Here is a 22,119-nt window from a genome sequence, read left to right as displayed (position 1 = left end):
ATTATGATGTGGGCAACCGAGAGTTGCTGGCCATGAAGTGGGCATTCGAGGAGTGGCGTCATTGGCTTGAGGGTGCTAAGCATCGCGTGGTGGTATTGACTGATCATAAGAACCTTACTTATCTTGAGTCTGCCAAGCGCTTGAATCCTAGACAGGCCCGTTGGTCGTTATTTTTTGCTCGTTTTGATTTTGTGATTTCATACCTTCCGGGCTCTAAAAATGTGAAGGCGGATGCTCTGTCTAGGAGTTTTGTGCCCGACTCTCCGGGGTTATCTGAGCCGGCGAGTATCCTCAAGGAAGGAGTCATTGTGTCTGCCATCTCCCCTGATTTGCGGAGAGTGTTGCAGAAATTTCAGGCTAATAAACCTGATCGTTGTCCGGCCGAGAAACTGTTCGTCCCTGATAGGTGGACTAGTAAAGTTATCTCTGAACTTCATTGTTCGGTGCTGGCCGGTCATCCAGGAATCTTTGGTACCAGGGAGTTGGTTGCTAGATCCTTCTGGTGGCCATCTCTGTCACGGGATGTGCGTGCTTTTGTGCAGTCCTGTGGAATTTGTGCTAGGGCTAAGCCCTGCTGTTCATGTGCCAGTGGGTTGCTTTTGCCCTTGCCGGTCCCGAAGAGGCCTTGGACACATATTTCGATGGATTTCATTTCTGACCTTCCCGTTTCTCAAAAAATGTCGGTCATTTGGGTGGTCTGTGATCGCTTTTCTAAAATGGTCCATCTGGTGCCCTTGGTTAAATTGCCTTCCCCCTCTGATTTGGTGCCTTTGTTCTTCCAGCATGTGGTTCGTTTACATGGCATTCCTGAGAATATTGTTTCTGACAGAGGTTCCCAGTTTGTCTCGAGGTTCTGGCGAGCCTTTTGTGGTAGGATGGGCATTGACCTATCTTTCTCCTCGGCCTTCCATCCTCAGACTAATGGCCAGACCGAACGAACCAATCAGACCTTGGAAACATATCTGAGATGTTTTGTTTCCGCTGACCAGGATGATTGGGTGTCATTTTTGCCGTTGGCTGAGTTCGCCCTTAATAATCGGGCCAGCTCGGCTACCTTGGTCTCTCCATTTTTCTGCAATTCTGGGTTCCATCCTCGTTTCTCTTCAGGACAGGTTGAGTCTTCGGACTGTCCTGGTGTGGATTCTGTGGTGGACAGGTTGCAGCAGATCTGGACTCAGGTAGTGGACAATTTGACCTTGTCCCAGGAGAAGGCTCAGCTTTTCGCTAATCGCAGACGCCGTGTGGGACCCCGACTTCGTGTTGGGGATCTGGTTTGGTTATCTTCTCGTCATATTCCTATGAAGGTTTCCTCTCCTAAATTTAAACCTCGTTTTATTGGTCCGTATAGGATTTCTGAGATTCTCAATCCGGTGTCTTTTCGTCTGACCCTCCCAGACTCCTTTTCCATACATAATGTATTCCATAGGTCGTTGTTGAGGAGATACGTGGCACCTATGGTTCCATCTGTGGAGCCTCCTGCCCCTGTTTTGGTGGAGGGGGAATTGGAGTATATTGTGGAGAAGATTTTGGATTCTCGTGTCTCTAGACGGAAACTCCAGTATCTGGTCAAATGGAAGGGTTATGCTCAGGAAGATAATTCCTGGGTTTTTGCCTCTGATGTCCATGCCCCAGATCTTGTTCGTGCCTTTCATGTGGCTCATCCTGGTCGGCCTGGGGGTTCTGGTGAGGGTTCGGTGACCCCTCCTCAAGGGGGGGGTACTGTTGTGAATTCTGTGGCTGAGTTCACTTCTGTGGTCACAAGTGGTATTGCAGTCTCTGGGCTTCCTCCCTCAGGTGTTTTGGTGAGCTCGTTGGCTGCCTTGCTATTTAGCTCCACCTGAGTCTGTCTTCCTTGCTCCTTGTCAATGTTCCAGTGTTGGATCTGAGCTACTGCATCTTTCCTTGGGCCTGCTGCTCTGCTAGATAAGTGCTTCTAGTTTGTTTTCTGTTTTTTCTGTCCAGCTTGCTATTAACTTTTGCTGGAAGCTCTGAGAAGCAAAGGGGTGCACCGCCGTGCTGTTAGTTCGGCACGGTGGGTCTTTTTGCCCCTTTGCGTGGTTTTCGTTTTAGGGTTTTTTGTAGACTGCATAGTTCTCTTTGCTATCCTCGCTCTGTCTAGAATATCGGGCCTCACTTTGCTGAATCTATTTCATTCCTACGTTTGTCTTTTCATCTTGCTAACAGTCATTATATGTGGGGGGCTGCCTATTCCTTTGGGGTATTTCTCTGAGGTAAGTCAGGCTTGTATTTCTATCTTCAGGCTAGTCAGCTCCTCAGGCAGTGCCGAGTTGCATAGGTAGTGATAGGCGCAATCCACTGCTGCTTATAGTTGTGTGAGGATAGATCAGGTACTGCAGTCTACAGAGATTCCACGTCTCAGAGCTCGTCCTATTGTTTTTGGTTATTGCCAGATCTCTGTATGTGCGCTGATTACTGCACGCTGTGTTGCCTGATTGCCAGCCATAACAATGTACTATGGAGGACAGAGAATGAACTTCAATCCAATATTGCAGCCAGCATGCAGCCAGCGGGTAAGGAAAGGGTGAATCAAAAACCCCAAAACCCCGCCTCCATGGCTGAAGATTGTTCCCTCCAAATTCAGGTGACAGTGTCCCTTTAAAATGAGATGTGGTCCCTAAAAAAAAATGGTGTTGTAAAAATGAGAAATTGCTGGTCAACTTTTAACCCTTATAACTCCCTAACAAAAAAATGTTGGTTCCAAAATTGTTCTGATGTAAAGTAGACATGTGAGAAATGTTACTTATTAAGTATTTTGTGTGACATATCCCTGTGATTTAAGGGCATAAAAATTCAAAGTTGGAAAATTGCGAAATTTTCAAAATTTTCGCCAACTTTCAGTTTTTTTCACAAATAAGTGCAAGTCTTATCGAGGAAATTTTTACCACTATTATGAAGCACAATATGTCACGAGAAAACATTGTCAGAATCATCAGGATCCGTTGAAGCGTTCCAGAGTTATAACCTCAAAGGGACAGCGGTCAGAATTGTAAAAATTGACCCGGTCATTAACCTGCAAACCACCCTTGGGGCTTAAGGGGTTAATGAGGTGAATGATGCTGAAATTGTGAAATATTCTTCATGGCTGCTCCTTGATTCTAACCAGTGACCTTTAGCTTGGGAATCAACCTAAAAACACCTTAAGCTATTATGGAATGTGAGAACAGGTTATATTTTGTAGTATACAGGAGGAAAAAGATTTTTCCACCACCAGGAGCAAAACAGTAACAGTGCAGTGACATGACAAGAATCTGCATAGCTAGTCATATGCTAAATAGTTACAAAGCAAATTTATGTATGAGATAGCCAAGATAATTGTCTATAAAATGATGGTAGTCAGTAGTGGATGGTGAGATATGAAGCATTAAAGTCTAAAGTTCGAAACATTATTACCCTTTTGCTTGTCAGTGCATGTATGTCAAGGTGTCAAAAGGATCCTGGTGTAGAAAATGCAAATGTGGATCCCCAAGGGGCTCAGACCTGGTAACTTGAGAAATACTTGATGTACCCTGTCTGATAATGGGTTGTAATAAGGAATGAGATTTGCAGAAGCAGTGTTTTTTGGATCTGGAATGTTCTGATAAACCTATTTCAGTCAAACTTGTCAGCTTGTTGTTCAATTTCCGTAAATAAATCAGGAGGGACTAGCATCGCTTGTATAAAAGAAAAGGCATGGAATGTAGCTGCCATTTTGTGGAGAATCTGGATAGTAAATGGACGTCACAGCTCACAGCTTAGCCATAGAGATAGGGAGAGAAAATCATAAAACACCAAAGGAATGAGCCCAAAGGATACTTCAGGATAATTCAGCCTCTGTCAGTTAAATTGGATCCTATGGATACATTTTAGGTATGCTTCACCCAGATGGAAGCAGAGCCTTGGAGGATGTCTGGCAGTAGAATGAGGAAAACCCAATGTGACTTATTAACCATATTCTAAATTCCTTATGACATGTCTTGCAGTAGAGGGATTGGCGCCTGTAAGCCATGGCATGTCTTGCTTTCAGATGAGATAGTGAATTTGCCAGCTCAGCATACCAGAAGATGAAATTAAGTAATTAAATCAAGAGATGAGATTAAATAATTTAATTAAGATGGGACCACTGTTTTACATCATGTAATAATTAAAGGATTGCATGTAATTTTAAAGAGTACCTGTCAGCTCTACTGAGATGTCTGCTTTAGTAAATACATTTGTATTGGTATGAAATAAAAATGTTGAAGCTTGCTTTTTTCAGAATTGTACATTACGCCGATCCTCTATACGTCCTCCTGTAGTTGTTTGTATAAATTGACAACATACTCTGACACTGTCAGCACTGACTGGACAGTGTCAACATATGTTTCTACCTTTTTTTCTCTAGAAACAGCACAACTCTTTTTCATAGGCTGTGCCTGGTATTGCAGTTATTTATTTATTATGCTTTTTTTTATAGCGCCATCCGCAATATTCCGCAACGCTTTATCGACATTATCATCACTTATCGTAATTGTCCCCATCAGGGCTCACAATTTAAATTCCCTATCAGAATGTCTTTGGAGTGTGGGAGGAAACCGGAATATCTGGAGGAAACCCATACAAACACGGAGAGGAAATACAAACTCCTTGCAGATGTTGTCCTTGGTGGGATTTGAACCCAGGACTCCAGAGCTGCAAAGCAACAGTGCTAACCACTGAGCCAGCATGCTGACCTTTAATGATCATCATGCCTCGGGGTAATCCTTGACGCAAGCCCTTTCCACTTCCTGCCGACTTCAACTCAAAAATATTTCACGAATCCGTTCATTCCTCAACCAAGAATCTGCAAAAACCCTAGTCCATGCCCTCATCATCTCTCGCCTTGACTACTGCAACCTCCTGCTCTGTGGCCTCCCCTCTAACACTCTTGCACCCCTCCAATCTATTCTAAACTCTGCTACCCGACTAATCCACCTGTCCCCCCGCTATTCCCCAGCTTCTCCCCTCTGTCAATCCCTTCACTGGCTCCCCATTCCCCAGAGACTCCAGTACAAAACCCTAACCATGACGTACAAAGCCATCCACAACCTGTCTCCTCCATACATCTGTGACCTTGTCTCCCGGTACTTACCTACACGCAACCTCCGATCCTCACAAGATCTCCTTCTCTATTCCCCTCTTATCTCCTCTTCCCACAATTGCATACAAGATTTCTCTTGCGCATCACCCCTACTCTGGAACTCTCTACCACAACATATCAGACTCTCACCTACCATCGAAACCTTCAAAAAGAGCCTGAAGACCTACCTCTTCCAACAAGCCTATAACCTGCAGTAACCACCAATCGACCAAACCGCTGCATGACCAGCTCTATCCTCACTGACTGTATTCTCACCCATCCCTTGTAGATTGTGAGCCTTCGCGGGCAGGGTCCTCGCTCCTCCTGTACCAGTCATGACTTGTATTGTTCAAGATTATTGTACTTGTTTTTATTATGTATACCCTTCCTTACATGTAAAGCGCCATGGAATAAATGGCGCTATAACAATAAATAATAATAATAATCATATCCATACCTCCCGACTGTCCCAGATCCAGTGGGACAGTCTCAAATTTGGGAAACTTTCTTGCGGTCACGGAAGGGACCTTCAAGACTTGTGACATTCTCATGTGACTTGAAGATCCTTGCAGGACCTCCAGGCGCTATCTAGACTGCCAGCTGAGACAAGTAACACAGGAGCAAGGATGTGACAGGCCAGTGTGACGCTTGTGTAGGGCAGCAATCTGTGTGGGAGGTACTATAGAGGCATCATAATGTGTGAGAAAATGTACTCTGGGGTCATCATACTGTGCATTTGGATGTATGGGGGCATCATACTGTGTTGTAGAAGTGTGGAGGCATTAGCTTATGTGTTTTTTCATTGTGCTTTTGACTGTTTCTTTTTGCATGCGTTTTATTGCGTTTTTGATTTTTTAATTGCACTTTTGACACTACAGTTTTGGTTTGTTTTTGTTGTCATGCTTTGAGACTTCCTGGTATTTGGCTATGATAAAACTTTATTGATAAAGTTGTGCGGATTACATTTGTTTTAAGTGTGTTTCTGCTATGGAAACACACGTGTGCTTTCTACCAGCAGATTTTCCTCATCTTATGCAAGTCTATGGCCAAAATATGCACATAAAATGTATATTTACCACAAGAAAAATTTTCATGTTACGGATTTGAAACTTGCAGCGCTTGTCAGTTTACGCTGAGTAAAAAAAAGCTCAGTGGGCATGAGATTTCTACAAATCCCATACACTTTACTAGAAGCGTAAGGCACTGCAATCTTTGTAAAACAAAAATATTTAGCATAAAAAAATAACCAGGAACTCATTGTGGGAACTTAGCTGCAATACCAGACACAACCCATTGACAGATGTGGCACTGTTTTTTTTTTGTAGAAAGCAGCCATGTTTTGTCATCTCTGGTTGAGTTGCAGCTGAAAAATGCATCAATAAAAGTGTAAAAAGACTACATGCAGTTTTGCATGACTTGCCACCATGACATATGGTAGGAGCCCCACTACAGATTTTGCATTGAGGCTCAGGAGCTTCATGTCATATCTCTATACGTCCGGCAGACGTTGATCTAAACATGACAGCTCGGCGCCCAGTCAGCAGGTGTTTTCTATTACAAACGTCACCGGTGTTTGGAGCTCGCATACCTTAGGGCAGTCTTTACTTCAAACATGTCATCAGTAATTCTAGATTTATGCAGCTTTGGCCTTTGACAAATCCTCACAAATCTGTAGAATTCTCGTAAAACCCAATCTATAATAAACAATGTAAATTGCAGCTAAAATGCTGTGAACTGCTACTATTGGTCATCTGCTGTGAGTAACTATAGGGGGGAGAGACAAAGTGCCCCCCTATAGAGTGTGTTATAATCCTTTCATAGAGGTCCTGAAGAGATTCTAGTGCACTTCGCATTTCACAGAAATTAATATTACAGCGAAATCCTATATTTAGGACCACATTCACATACTGCTTCCTAACCCTTAAATGTGCAGCTGGATATTAGGGCTCTTTCTAATGATGGAGCATCCTGATGCCATGCTCAGGAAATTTTATGGAACACTTTACGCATCGTTTTCGGAAGCTTCGGCAGGACCTATGAGATTTAACAAGTTTTTCCAGAGTCTAGGAGGTCTTCCCTTTTTCTGGAGGTCTTTACTTCTTCTCCTTGATGAAACTGGAGAGTTAGCAAGTTTGATTATAAATGATGTATGATTGTTGGGGGGGGGGGGGGGGTTGTAACAGGTACCTATCAAGATTCAAGATTCAAGATTCAAAGAAGCTTTATTGGCAGGACCAAATACACATCAGTTTTGCCAAAGCAAGTGTATAGAGGCAATATGGATAGGGACTGTGGGGATGTTGGGTAGGAGCTGTGGGGGAGGTGGATGGGGCAGATCCAGGGTGGGGGCTATAGTCCATGGCATAGGGGAGGTGGATGGGGCAGGTCCATTGTGGGGGCTATAGTCCATGGCATAGGGGAGGTGGATGGGGCAGGTCCAGGGTGGGGGCTTTAGTCCATGGCATAGGGGAGGTGGATGGGGCAGGTCCAGGTTGGGGGCTATAGTCCATGGCATAGGGGAGGTGGATAGGGCAGATCCATTGTGGGGGCTATAGTCCATGGCATCATAGTTCTCTTTCTCGCAGTCTATGACATTCGCTCACATACCGCGCTGCTATCTCCACCGCTCTCTCTTCTTCTCCCAGCAGGATATATGTTTTCTCTTCCTCCTTCATGGTGATGAAGTCTGGGAAGAGATGTGAGAGTCTCCTGAAGTGAGTGTCCCTCATTGCTGAGTATTTGGAGCAGTGTAGCAGGAAGTGGGTTTCGTCCTCTATAGCCTCCTGATCACAGTGTTGGCACAGTCTTTCCTCCCTGGGCTTGTAGCTCTGCCTGTGTCGGCCACATTCGATGGCCAGACTGTGGGCACTGAGTCTATATCGGCTCAGGATCTGGCGGTCTCTGGGGTCCGGGAGTTTCTCCAGATATGGGGCCAGTCTGTAGTCTCTCTGTAGACTCCGGTACATGGTCAGTTTCTGTGAGCTGATGATATCATTCTTCCAGTCACTGTCATACCTCTCCTGGCCTTCATCTGCCATCTTCCTAATTCCGGCTTTTGTCAGGTTGTTGTGATTGGTGTTCTGCTCCGGTTGGGTTTGGCTGGGCTGTTCCGGGGGTTCTGGTTTTTCTGTTTCACCTTCATGTATCAGGGCTTTATGGTGATGGGAGCTTGGATTGCTCCTATGCAGGTGAGCCCGGAATGACAGCGCCCTCTTTAGAACTGTTAGGTGTAGAGGGAATCTGCCCAGCTCGGCCCGACAAGCACTGTTGGAGGTGCTCCGATGGACCTGGAGAAGGTGCTTGCAGAATTCCAGGTGGAATATTTCTGTTGGACTGGAATCCCACTTTGACCAGTCTGGGTAGGTGTGAGGACCCCAGACTTCGCTGCCATACAGGAGGATTGGGGCGATGATGGAGTCGAAGATTTTTAGCCAGACCCTCACTGGTGGCTTCAGATGGTAGAGTGTCCTTCGGATGGCATAGAAGGTTTTGCAGGCCTTGTCTTTCAGGGTCTCTATGGCTTGTTTGAAGTTCCCTGACCGGTGAATCTCTAGGCCCAGGTAGGTATATTTGTCCGTTCCTGTGAGGTCGCAGTTGTTGAGGATAAATGATGGGTGTTGGTCTGATCTTCTCTTTCTCCTCTGGAACACCATGGTGTTGGTTTTCTTTAGGTTGACCGGTAGGGCCCAGGTGGAGCTGAATTTCTCTAGGATTTTCAGGTTGTCCTGGAGGCCTTTCTCGGTTGGTGACAGCAGCAGCAGGTCATCTGCATACAGCAGGAATTTCACCTGGGCGTCGTGGAGGGTGAGACCTGGTGCTGAGGAGGATTCCAGGGCGGTAGCCAGCTCGTTGATGTAGATGTTGAAGAGCGTTGGGCTTAGGCTGCAGCCTTGTCTTACTTCGCGGCTCTGCTGGAAAAAAGCCGTTCTTTTGCCGCTCACACTCACGCTGCAGCTGTTCTCGGTGTAGGAGCTTTTGATGACATCGTAGGTCTTTCCTCCTATTCCACTCTCCAGCAGTTTCAGGAATAAGCCCGGGTGCCACACTGAATCAAAGGCCTTTTTAAAGTCCACAAAGCAGGCGTATATCTTCCCATTCTTTGTATTGTAGACGTGTCTCTGAATGAGGCTGTGCAGAGTATAGATGTGGTCAGTGGTGCGGTGGTTCGGCATGAACCCTGCTTGGCTCTTGCTGAGGACGTTGTGCTCGGTGAGGAAGGTGAGGATCCTCTTGTTCAGGATACTGTTGAACAGTTTTCCCAGGTTGCTGCTGACGCATATGCCTCTGTAGTTGGCTGGGTCATACCTGTCCCCACTCTTGTGGATGGGTGTGATGAGGCCTTGGTTCCAGGTACGAGGGAAGTAGCCGGCACTCAGTACGATATTGAAGAGTTTAACCATTGCAGCCTGTATTTCTGGTGGGCTGTACTTCAGCATTTCTGGTAGGATTCCATCCAGGCCGCCGGCTTTTCTACATCTTATGGAGGAGAGTCTCTCGGTTACTTCCTGTAGTGTTATAGGTGTATCCACCGGGTTTTGGAAGTTTTTTATTTTTTCCTCCATTGCTTTTAGTTTCGCCATTATGTTTTCCTGTTCTTGGCTTAGTCCTTCCTTTGGAATGTCTTTATAGAGGTCTCTGAAGTATTGGAGCCAGAGGTTGCCATTTTGGATATGGTTGTTGTTTTTCTTGTCTTTGGTGCCCATGTGGTTCCACAGTTCCCAGAAGGAGTTGTCTTGGAGGGCGTCTTGGAGTTGATTGAGCTTGGTAGAGATGTAACTCTGCTTCTTCCTCCTGAGGATGGTTTTGTACTGCTTTTGTATGGAGTCATAGGCTTCCCTCAGACCCAGGTGGTTGGGGTCTCTGTGTTTCTTGTTGGAGGCTGTTCTCAGGGTCTTCCGTACAGCTTTACATTCTCTGTCAAACCAGCCATTGACCTGTGTTTCTTTTGGTCTCTTGTAGTCGACTTTTTTAAGGTCGGACAGTCTGGCCATTGCGTAGAATATATTGTTGAGGTCCTTTGTGGCTTGGCTCACTCCCTCTGGGTTTGGCATGTACTCAAGGTTGTAGAAGTGGTGGAGCATCCGCTGTATTTCAGGTCTGCTGGAAGCTTCTTTATATCTTAGTGCCGACATTTTGGACCATTTATAGGATGGAGGCCGGGTGAAGAGGCCGCTCTGCTGTGGCTTCTGAGTGGATGGTTTCTCTGTAGATTTCATGTACAGAAGAAGTTGGCTGTGGTCTGACAGGTGCGTTTGTGGGGTGACTATGAAGGTGCTGACATCTGCCAGGTTCAGGTCTGTAATGGCGTAATCAACTACACTCCTCCCTACATGGGAGTTTAGTGTATACCTTCCTAAGGAGTCACCCTTGCTTCGTCCATTGAGGATATGAAGTCCTAAACTTTTACATACGTTCAGGAGCTTTCTGCCACTTTTGTTGACTGTACTGTCATAGCTGTTTCTCTCAGTGTGTACAGGGTCTTGGCCGTCATTCTCTGCTCCAAGTATGTAGATGTTTCCATCCGTGGTCAGGAAGTCTCTCTCTCTCCCTGTTCTTGCATTGAGGTCTCCAAAGATGAGAACTTTGCCCAGGGCCTGATAATGGGCGGCTTCTCTTTGTAAGATCTCAAAGCAGTCTGGATTGAAGTAGGGGGACTCTGGCGGTGGTATATAGGTGGCACAGAGGTGGACATCAGACTGACAGGTGAGGATGGAGCTGCTGATTCTGATCCATATGTGGCTGCCTCCTTTCTTCACCGGTTTGATGTACTGGTGGAGCTCCTCTTTATACCAGATCGCTACTCCTCCTGAGCCCCGGCCCTGTTTGATGTTTTAATTTTTCTGGGCATGGACCAAGAATTCCTTGTATCCAATAGGCACCAGGGATTCGTTTTCGGCTCTGGTCCATGTTTCCAGGAGGATCTGAATGTCTATATTTTTCATACTTTGTATAAAATCAGGGTCCTTTGTTTTAGATCCAAAGGTTGAGGCGTTGAGACCCTGGATATTCCAGCTGCTGATTGTAAGTGAAGACATTCTTCAGTGTGGTTTGTGTGTATATACCTTGTAATGAGTATGGCTGTGTGGGACAAACTGGATTTCTGACCGTTTTATAGCGGTGCTTGGTTCCATCCAGTCACATTATTATTCTGCGCAGTTCATTGAGCAGGTTTATTATCTCATCCCTATCTCTGCTCTGCATGTATCTGTGTGGGCTCGGTGGTCTCCTCGGTGGAGGTCTCCACCTCCGATGGTCTGACACTGGGTGAAGAGCTTTGTTTCCAGCTTCAGGAGGTAGCCTTGGGGTTTTCTGCTTTATCGTTCTCGGGGGTCTTTCAGTGTGATTATGGCCACTGTAGAATCCAGGCCCGGGGTCTCTGTTTAGCACGATGTCCTTCAGCTCTTTGGCCAGGAGGCTGACCCCTTGTTTGTTGAGGTGTTTATCATCGTGCAGGTGACTGTTGTTTATGGAGAGGTGTTGTGCCAGGGTCACGTTTGGCACAGTCTTGATCTTTTCAGTCAGTTCTGCATTGATGGCTTGGGTGGTTTGCCTGGGTATGTGCTTTCTTGGAAGCAGCGATGACAGAATGATTTTACTGTCCGGGAATTTTAGGTTTGCCATCTTTGCCAGGTTGATCAGTTGTTCTGCGATCTGCTGGTCTGGCCGATTGTTTGTACCCGTGTGTATAATAATGTGCTTTGGGTTGGTAAACCGTGGTCTACTGATGACCTCTGTCACCTGTTCAATACTTGCTCAGCGGATTGTACAGGCCTGTTTTCCTGGGAATAGCCGCTGTGTATTTAGGTACTTCCCATTTGAGTCAATTATTAGGACAATATCGGGACTTTGCGATGTCTTGGGTGGGCTACGGTGCTGCTGATGGGGGTCTGTGATGCTGGCTTTGCTGGTGGCTGGATCTCTTCTCTCTTCCATCTCTGTGGTTTCAGGATTTGAGTCCATTATTAGGACAGTATCAGGACTTTGCGATGTCTTGGGTGGGCTAAGGTGCTGCTGACGGAGGCCTGTGGTGCTGGCTGGTTCTGTTCTCTCTTCCATCTCTCTGGTTTCAGGATTTGAGTCCATTATTAGGACAATATCAGGACTTTGCGATGTCTTGGGTGGGCTAAGGTGCTGCTGATGGGGGTCTGTGGTGCTGGCTTTGCTGGTGGCTGGTTCTGTTCTCTCTTCCATCTCTCTGGTTTCAGGATTTGAGTCCATTATTAGGACAGTATCAGGACTTTGTGATGTCTTGGGTGGGCTACGGTGCTGCTGATGGGGGTCTGTGGTGCTGGCTTTGCTGGTGGCTGGTTCTTTTCTCTCTTCCATCATATCACACCTATGAACTTGCTACTGTCTCTTTTAAATGGGTTTAGAGGTATGGATACATGATCAACATGTTGAGGCCTGGAAAGGCCAAAAGTCCACTTTGACTTGGCCACATTTAGATACAAAGTAAGGGCATACTTTCCAACTTCATTGATGGCTGACGGAAAGTTTACTATTTAACCGCCAAGCCCCATTCCTCACTCGCTTAATGTGTGTTTGGATGCTGAGTTTGATGATGCACCATCTTCAGGTTACATATAGGAAACCTTTGGCAAGTGCTGATTTATGGGAGGTTAAGCAGGGTACAGAAGATTTCCCAACTATTTCAGAATTCCAGGACGTTGCTCCTGTTTTTAGGAGCCCCCTTTGACTTTCCAGGAGAGTTGGAAAGTAAAGCCCCCCTCCCACCCATATACTGCTCATAATGTTGAATGAAGATGCCAATATCAACTGGTTAGGCCAACAGGCTAATGTGTACGGGAGCCCTGATTCTCTGCCATGTCTGATTTTGGACTGCCAATTTTTTTGTTGCCCCAGAAATAAGCCACCATGGAGACAGATGTCTAGCAGTGGCTTCCTCATGGAGGATACATGAGATGTCGGCAGAGCGAGTGATTCCATACATGGACAAATTGGGCAAGATAACTGATGGACAACCAATTAGCAGAACCATTGTTCAGCCAATGTCTATCTAAAGTGTAGAGCAATGAACTGAACACTTGCCTGATGGAGGAAAACCTAGCTAGGCTGGTCTCATTGGTCAGATATGCCACGTATTTACTGATTTCATCTTACTTATTACTTCAGCTTTTGAAAAGTGTTTAGTCGCTGACTAAATCTCCTCATTATCAGCCGTGGTAACGACTAAATAAACCTCAATATTCCATTACTTTTCAATTAAGGTTTGGATGTGATTCCTCATAAGGACTGAATTCCCATTTGAGTTTGGAAGCATAAATGTGAGCTCCCCAGCCTGTGCACGGGGAGAGGCTGTGTATTTAGTGTTTATAGTTTAATACCACTTGTCTCACTGGTATTAGAGTGATTTGCCTTGTTAACTTATCCCATTAAAACTCTTCACTTTAATAGTTCCTTGGCTTGTGAGTCAGAAAAGCGCGGATCTTGGACTCATTCCTGGTGAGGGATTATCCTACTGCTCTCCGTCTTCTTGCCGTAACTGGTAAAATCAGGGGTGGTGGCCATACCCAGAACAATAGGGATTATGACGGTCAGGAAGGTGTAAAACTAACTTCAATGTCACATGTTCCCTTCACTTAACGTTGTTATGGCTGTTATTATTATCATGATTGATGGCCAATGTAATGCACGTGCAGGAAGCTGTATAAGACTTCCAAATACAGTGCCTCATCTGTCCACAGATTATAAGTAGTATTGCATCTTTGCCCCATTTACTTCAATTGTGCTGAATTTTCAGGGCCAGCTCCAAGTTTATGAACCCATAGAACCTCTCTTCACTTTTCATTTTTCCTTATCTCCTTCCACGAGCTGTAACTCCCTTCATCTTTTGGCTAATAGCATTGTATGAGGGCTTGTTTCTTTTAGGTATGTGCCATACTTTTTACCATTCACAGTTTGATGCCCACTTGTGGTTTTCTGATCTTTTTATCCCATCTCTTTGGGAAGCAAAGTGACCGAACAAACAGGGATTTTGCCATTTCAATTTTTATTTCCATTATATATATATATATATATATATATATATCTCTATCTCCTATATAAAGCTGAATGTGTGTATGTGTGTGTATGTATGTCCGGGATTGGCATCTGCACCGTCGCAGCTACAGCCACAAAATTTTGCACAGTCACACGTCTGGACCCCGAGAGCGTCATAGGCTATATTGTGAGGCGAAATTTTAACCCCACGCGTTCCAATTCACCAAACAATTTTGCCCCTGTCTACATAATGGGGAAAACAGTGAAAGGAAAAGTGTTGGAGGCGTCGCAGCTACAGCCACAAAATTTTGCACAGTCACACGTCTGGACCCTGAGAGCGTCATAGGCTACGCTGTGAGGTGAAATTTTAACTCCGCGCTTTCCAATTCACCAAACTATTTTTCCCCTATCTACATAATGGGGAAAAGTGAAAGGAAGAGTGTTAGAGGCAAATTGACAGCTGCCAGATGTGAACAAGGGGGACTTAAAGAATGAGAGCGATGGCGCAAAAGAGTATATACCGTACAGTTGCTAAGGTGGGGCCCCGACATGGGATACTCACCACACACGGGGATATGAACACACACACAAAATGCGCCACACACTACCACGTGCTTGAACACATATACCACCCTAAGCACACATTTCACCACACATACACCAACCTCGCCACATAAAAGTCGAAACACAAAAGTCGCCGCTCAAAACTCGCCACGCGCAAAACTCACCACATGCAAAAACTAGGCTCAAGCAAAACTCGCCACAAGTGCAAAACTCAGCTCATGGAAAACTCGCCACACGCAAAACTTGCACACACGAAAAAAATGCCACATGCACAAAATTTGCAACACATGCAAAAGTTGCCTCACACAAAACTTGCACATACTCAAAAGGCACCACACATAAAACTCGCCACGCGCAAAACTCGCCATGCGCAAAACTTGCTGCACACAACTTGCTACACTAACCTGTCACACGCAACTCGACACACAAAAAGTTGCTACACGCATGTTGCCACACAAAACTCATCTCACAAAAGTCGCTACATGCATGTCGCCACACACAACTCAACACACACAACTTGACAAACGAAACTCGCCCTAAAACACACACAAGTCTGGTATTATCCTTCAAAAATAAAAAGCTGATTAATAAGCAGACAATCTACAAGAGCAACAAATGTACCATATAGGAAATACGGCAGCTGTCAGTCACATGACCTGTCTATTATGTGTATGTGTGAGCTAATATATACTGCCAGGGGGAGGGCTTCCTGTTGGCTGGGAATTTATCAGGCTGCCAATTTATCTTACAAATACTGAGGTAAAAATACTGAGCAAATAACGTGTGAACGAGGTCTAATACAGGAGATCACACAGATATTATACTATATACAGGAGAGATGACACACAGGTATATACTATATAGAGGAGGAGATGACATACAGGTACATACTATATACAGGAGGAGATGACATACAGGTATATACTATATACAGGAGGAGATGACACACAGGTATATACTATATACAGGAGCAGATTACCTACAGGTATATACTATATACAGGAGGAGATGACATACAGGTATATGCTATATATAGAAGATGACATACAGGTATATACTATATACAGGAGGAGATGACACACAGATATATACTATATACAGGGGAGATGACACACAGGTATATACTATATACAGGAGGAGATGACATACAGGTATATACTATATATAGAAGGAGATGACATACAGGTATATACTATATATAGGAGGAGATGACATACAGGTATATACTATATACAGGGGAGATGACACACAGCAGGTATATACTATATACAGGGGAGATGACATACAGGTATATACTATATACAGGAGATGACATACAGGTGTATAATATATATAAGGGAGATGACAAACATGTATATACTGAGGTGAAAATGAGAGGTGTGAGGTGAAAATGAAAAGGTGTGAGTGCAAAATGAGAGGAGTGAGGGAAAATAGTGGAGTGATCGGAAAATGACAGATGTGAGGTCGAAATGACAAGTGTTAGGGGGGAATGAGAGGAGTGAGGGAGAAAATGAGAGGTGTGAGGGAGAAAATGGGAGAAGTGAGGGGGAAAATTAAAGATGTGATTGGGAAAATGAGAGGTGTGATGGGAAAATAAGAGAAGTGTGGTGCTATAACTAATCACAGATATTTACTATGCCCAGGCAACGCCGGGCTCTTCAGCTAGTATATATATATATATATATATATATATATATATATGTTTTATATATATATATAGATATGTTTTATATATATATATATATATATATATATATTTTTTTTTTTTTTTTTTTTTTTTTCATTTTTTATTGGTCCCCATAGGAACCAGGTATCAGTTCATAGCCTTTACAATACACTTTAATATTGAAACATTGCAGTATATTGTGAAATTACTGTTCTCCGATAAAGATCTACCAGCCAGGCTAGGCATAATAGGTTTATAAACATGGCGACATGGTGGCGTTTAGTGTCCGCCCAGCCACCAGCTGCCATGATAGTACCATTGACATTTGAGAAGGCCCGGTTTTTCGAAGTACCGTATATTTTCTCTAACACACCAAAGCATTTCGGAGAAGAATCCACCTCGCTGGAATCCTGCCGGCGGGCACAAGTCATGCTGCCGACGGTTTGGGCAGCATGAATCACCTGACAGGTTCCTTTTTGAAGTTCTGTCTGAGGAACACAATAATTGTAGAGTCTGAAGACAACCCCATTATAAGGAATAGAATGGTTTTATGTTAGGTAGATTCCAAGAGACTGAGGCAGATGAGAATATCTGTTGGTGTAAATAGCTGGAGTGTCAAGTTATGGTCGGTAATGGGATTTAGTTTGTGGCCTGGGTGCACTCAAGTGTCCAGTGGTATAAGCTTCCCGAAATTGGGATTGCTGACTACTTGTAGTATGGCCTCATTCAAAGTCTGATTTTCCCATAATAGTGCTATGTTGTGCATGGATAGCACCCGTACTTGTGATGGTCTATGAGGCCATTCACATGTCCGTGATTTTTCTCACAGAAAATCGCAGAGACGTTTCCGATTTTTATCTAAGGGTCGGATCAAGATCATTAATGCAAGTCAATGGGTCAGTGAAAAAATTGTACAGCACTTGGATGACATCCGAGTGCAGTCTGATTTTAACAGACTGTTAGAATGGAGAAGGCGGACAAACTTTATATTTTTATTTCTCCACTCACGAGAAAAATGAGTGCCGCTCGGACCACACTCTGATCAAACTGTGATCAGAATAAATGGTCAGTTTTTCTCTTATGTGGAAAAATTGAACGTATGAATGAGCCCTCATTATGATTAGCTAAAGAGCTGCTGGAGTACGCAGTGTTACAATTACAATAGGTTTTTGATGTCCTAGCAGATTATGTTGGTTATATTTGTAAGGGGCAGTTTTCTTTTATTTTAGGGTGAGCCATGAGGTCATAAAAAAGGGTCTTCTTTTTGGCAATAACACGGCCACTCTTGTCTATAGGTCACATCTGGTATTGCAGTTCAGCGATACGATGTTGAGCTGCATAGTCAGGCGTAGACAAGGAAAAGTACTCCTTTTTGAAGAAGAGAGTTTGGTTCACATACTAGACTTATACTTGAAAAAGATCAACATTTAAAGCGCTGTTCAAAATAATTATTTTCAGAAATTATAAGTTATTATGCTGTATCACTTAGACTCGAAGTTGATACCCAAATTTTTCTATATAGCGTTTCTAACCTCATGGATAGATTTAGAATTGAATGATAAAGCACTTGTTTCCTGCAGCCACCACTAGAGGGAGCATGAATAGTACACAGTGAGCTTCTATGCTCCCTCTAGTGGTGACAACAGGTAGCCGGGAGTTTATTATCTATATCTATGCAGTGGACTTGGAGCCCAGTCTCACAAAAACGGAGCTCCAAGTGCTATAAAGATATAATAAGAAATTAATCAGCACAGAATTTTGTGCCTAAAAATGGCATGGGGTTAAAGGTTAAACATTTACTTTAATCCTATTATGAAAATGCATGTAGAATATTCTGAAAACCTGCAGGTAATACGCCACTATCTCATTCACCAATCAATTTCAAAATGTAATTTAAAATCATCAAATTTGCTTGAAAATTGAAATGTCTCCATAATCAGACCATTGCCCAGCCTTTGCATGAGCAAATTCGATCCTTCCTGAATCTGTCCTCCCATTGCACTCATTAAGGGAATATTAGAGACAATTCTGCATCTGCTACAGTGAATATTATCTCCTTCTTCTCAAGGTCACAGTCAAGGACACAACAAGAAGAAGGCAGGGTGCCATTGATTTTGAAGTAATGAGGTTTATATTATGGCAGATGGAATCCAGATTTTGATTTGAAGGACATAAAGAGAGGCCCCCTAAGGGGGCACAGCACTGATCAGGTCTGGGGCGCAGCTGCCGAGTTAACCCCTTTAATTCATCAGGACAGGAGGGATATCACATAAAGTGATGTGGAAAGTGAAACAAACCCAAGCCTTTCTCTACAAGACATAGAAGTAAAGAGAATGCTGAGCTGCAGTACATGAATAATGCATTATATATATATATATATATATATATATGTGTGCCCAACTGATCTAAGGTCACTTACTGTCAAGACAGGGTTCACAGACGGTCTGGTTCACCCCACATTCTTGTGCGACACCTTCTCCGGATCCGCAGGCTTTACAGCATTCTCCACTCTTGGTGTATTGCCCCGTTGGGCAGTCTTCTGCACCCACCAACAACTAAGGAGACACATGAGACCTTGATCAATTTAAAATATATATTTTTTTCTCAATCTCTCTTTCTGTGTGTGTCATATCAATATATAAATCTGTCTTATACCTATCTCATTATATCTAACTACTTATCAATCTATCTCGTTATCTATCTGTCTATCTATCACATACAGTATCTATCTCATATATACAGTGGATGAAATAAACAACTCCATCCAATTCACACAGGCAAATAAATCAAACCATAGCTGTCCATAAATTAAGATATATATAATAATTAGAAATGACACAGAGAAAACGTATTGAATGCATGAAGAAAGAGAAGTGCAAATAGCCAAGGAAAGTCATGGCACCAGCAGAAATCTATCAGTAATTAGAAAACAATCCTGCCATTTAGTGAAAAATAATATCAGCTGGTTCAACTGATGGCCTATAAAAAGGTGTCTCATTACCAAGGTGCCATATAGGAAGCATTTAATTATGGCTAAAACCAGAGAGTTATCTCAAGACCTTTGCAACCTTACTGTTGTAAAACATGCTGATGGCATTGGTTACATTTGAATTTTGAAACTACTGAAGGTTACAGTGAGCAGTGCTGGGGCCATCATACGGAAGTAGAAATAACATCTTTTCACCATGAACTGGCCACAACTATGTGCTCCCCTCAAAATATCAAACATAGGAGTTAAAGGAATTATCAGATGAGTTGTCAAAGAGGCCAAGGACCTCCTTTGGAGAGCTGCAGAAAGACCTGGAATCAGCAGGTACAATTGTTTCAAAGAAAATAATAAATACTGCACTTAACCTCCATGGCCTGTATGCACGCTCACCACGCAAGACTCCATGGCTGAACAAAAAACATGTTGAAGCAGATTTACAGTTGGCTCAACAACATTTAAACAAGCCTGGGAGAATACAGACTGGCAAGACGAGATCAAAATTTAACTCGGATGCCATAGTACGCACCATGTTTGGAGGCCAAAAGACGCTGCATATCACCCCAAAAGCATCATACCAACAGTGAAGTTTTCAAGCGGGAACATCATGCTGTGGGGCTGTTTTTCAGCCTACGGCAACTGAAGAATGGATGAAAGGACAAATGCACCCACATATTCTTGAAAAAAATATGCTGCCATCTACTTAGATGATGAAGATGAAATGAGGGTGCACGTTTCGGCAAGATAATAATCCCAAACACACAGCCAAAAAAACTCTGTTACTGTAGTTTCAGAGAAAGAAAATAAAGCTGCTAGAATGGCCCAGCCAATCACCGGACCTAAATCTAATAGAAAATTTATGAAAGGAAGTAAAGCTCAGAGTTCTTTAAAGGAGCCCAGCATTGGAAGAGTGTTTGTGTGGAAGAATGAGCCAAAATAACACCTGAGCAATGCATGCGACTAGTTTCTCCATACAGGAGGCAACTTGAAGCTGTCATCGCCAACAAAAGACTTTGTACTAAATATTAATTACACTTCAGCATCATTTCTACCATATCTATCTTTCAACCTATGGGTGCAACCTCTGTATATTATTATTATCATCCATTTGTCACTTTTTTCTTTATCTCTCTATCTATCAAATATTTTTTGATGTCGTGTATTTATTAGTGAAGAGAATATACTCGTTACTCGAGATTTCTCGAGCACGCTCGGGTGTCCCCCGAGTATTTTTTAGTGCTCGGAGATTTTGTTTTTATTGCCGCAGCTGAATGATTTACATCTGTTAGCCAGTATAAGTACATGTGGGGGTTGCCTGGTTGCTATGTACTTATGCTGGCTAACAGATGTAAATCATTCAGCTGCGGCAATAAAAACTAAAACTCCGAGCACTAAAAAATACTCAGAGAACACCCGAGCGTGCTCGGAAAATCTCGAGTAACAAGTATATTCGCTCATCACTAGTATTTATCTATAGAGATGATAAGCGGGGCCCTACCTTTGATTGATGTCCATAACCTCATTTTCCATAAAACTGGCCCTGATTAGGAGAACGGTATTTGCCCCCCAGCAGCTGTAGCGCAGTCACATAATGTCGGTCTTTGGAGGAGTCTTAGATTTTCCAACTGTCGCTTACAATGAATAAACTCCTAATGATAGCGTTAAAGGAAACGTTTGTTCACATAAAATCCTCCATGAAACTGCATTACAGGGGGTGATGTTCAGTACCCCCAACTTGTCATCACCTCCCTCCAATGGGAAATGCTCTGCAGCTGGGTAAAGAATTAGGAATTTCATGACTTCAAAGACTTTGAAGCCTGTGTAGAATGAAAGAAACATGCAAGCCAAAACTGAGTTTCTCACTTTTCAACTCTGACCCATCAGGGGTTCTTTTGCAGAGGAGATCAGAGCCGTTGTCTCCTACTTCTGGGCATTTGGTTGTATTTAAAAAGGGGCTATTCCAATTATAACATTTTGATTAAAAATTTGCTGTTTGAACAGTTCCATAAAGGGGTTGTCCAGGACTCACATATTGATGTATCGATGATCTCTCCATAGGATAGGTCATCAATATGAAATTGGTGGGGTTCTCAACAGATCAGCAATATATGCTGTGAAGTGGTGCAGTTTATCGCCAGTCATGTGAAGCGCTGTCTTGTATTACAGAAACATAACTGTTTTTTTCCCAAAACAGCGCCTCACCTGCCCACAGGTTGTGTGTGGTATTGCACATCAGCCAGATTTGTTTCAGTCAAGCTAAGCTACTAAATCAATGGACAGTTGTGTCACTGTTTCTGTAAGAAACTAGCCATTTTTTTCCAAATTCTTTACAATCATTTTTACTAGTCACAACATAAAAATAAACCTATATTGGTTTTCATATAAAGCAGCAGCAATAAACAACATGGACATTAAAGTGACATGACCGTGGATCACTAATAGAATCACAGCGGGAGGCACTGGACTGATGTCCTTCCAATTAGTAGGAGTGTTTTCCAGTCAGTGAGCCATCTTCTAATGACCCAGGCTCCTAATAAACCAGACCAATTTGCCATGAGACACAGGACAGCTTTCCAATAATCAAGCTGCTCTTTTTTCCCACACTCAGCATGGTAATAAATATACGCAAATGACTTTATAGAGCAGCGGTTTCCAATATCCTCCCCCTCCCCCCATCCAACCGGCCATGTCTTAATAACATCCTCACACAGATGGCCGAGCCATTAGTGCAGGTAGATATGTCACTGACCACCTGTGATCACCGCTTATCCGGGTAATACGGCAAAATGGGGGTGTGGAGGTGTTGCT

The 22,119-nt window shown here is 43.6% G+C and overlaps 1 protein-coding gene across 2 annotated transcripts in view; it reads right to left on the bottom strand.

Annotated features, from left to right (window-relative positions):
- NGFR (nerve growth factor receptor) overlaps window positions 1-22,119 on the bottom strand; it is a 127,731-nt gene that overhangs the window by 49,295 nt on the left and 56,317 nt on the right. For both annotated transcript variants that reach the window (XM_069751423.1, XM_069751422.1), the window contains exon 2: window positions 18,745-18,880. In XM_069751423.1, the coding sequence (XP_069607524.1) occupies window positions 18,745-18,880 (136 nt within the window). The remainder of the gene's footprint in view (window positions 1-18,744; window positions 18,881-22,119) is intronic.

This window comes from Ranitomeya imitator, chromosome 2, assembly GCF_032444005.1.
Source record: "Ranitomeya imitator isolate aRanImi1 chromosome 2, aRanImi1.pri, whole genome shotgun sequence".
Lineage (NCBI taxonomy): Eukaryota > Metazoa > Chordata > Amphibia > Anura > Dendrobatidae > Ranitomeya > Ranitomeya imitator.
Note: the sequence above shows the minus strand (reverse complement) of the source record. Positions and strands in the feature narration are given on the sequence as shown.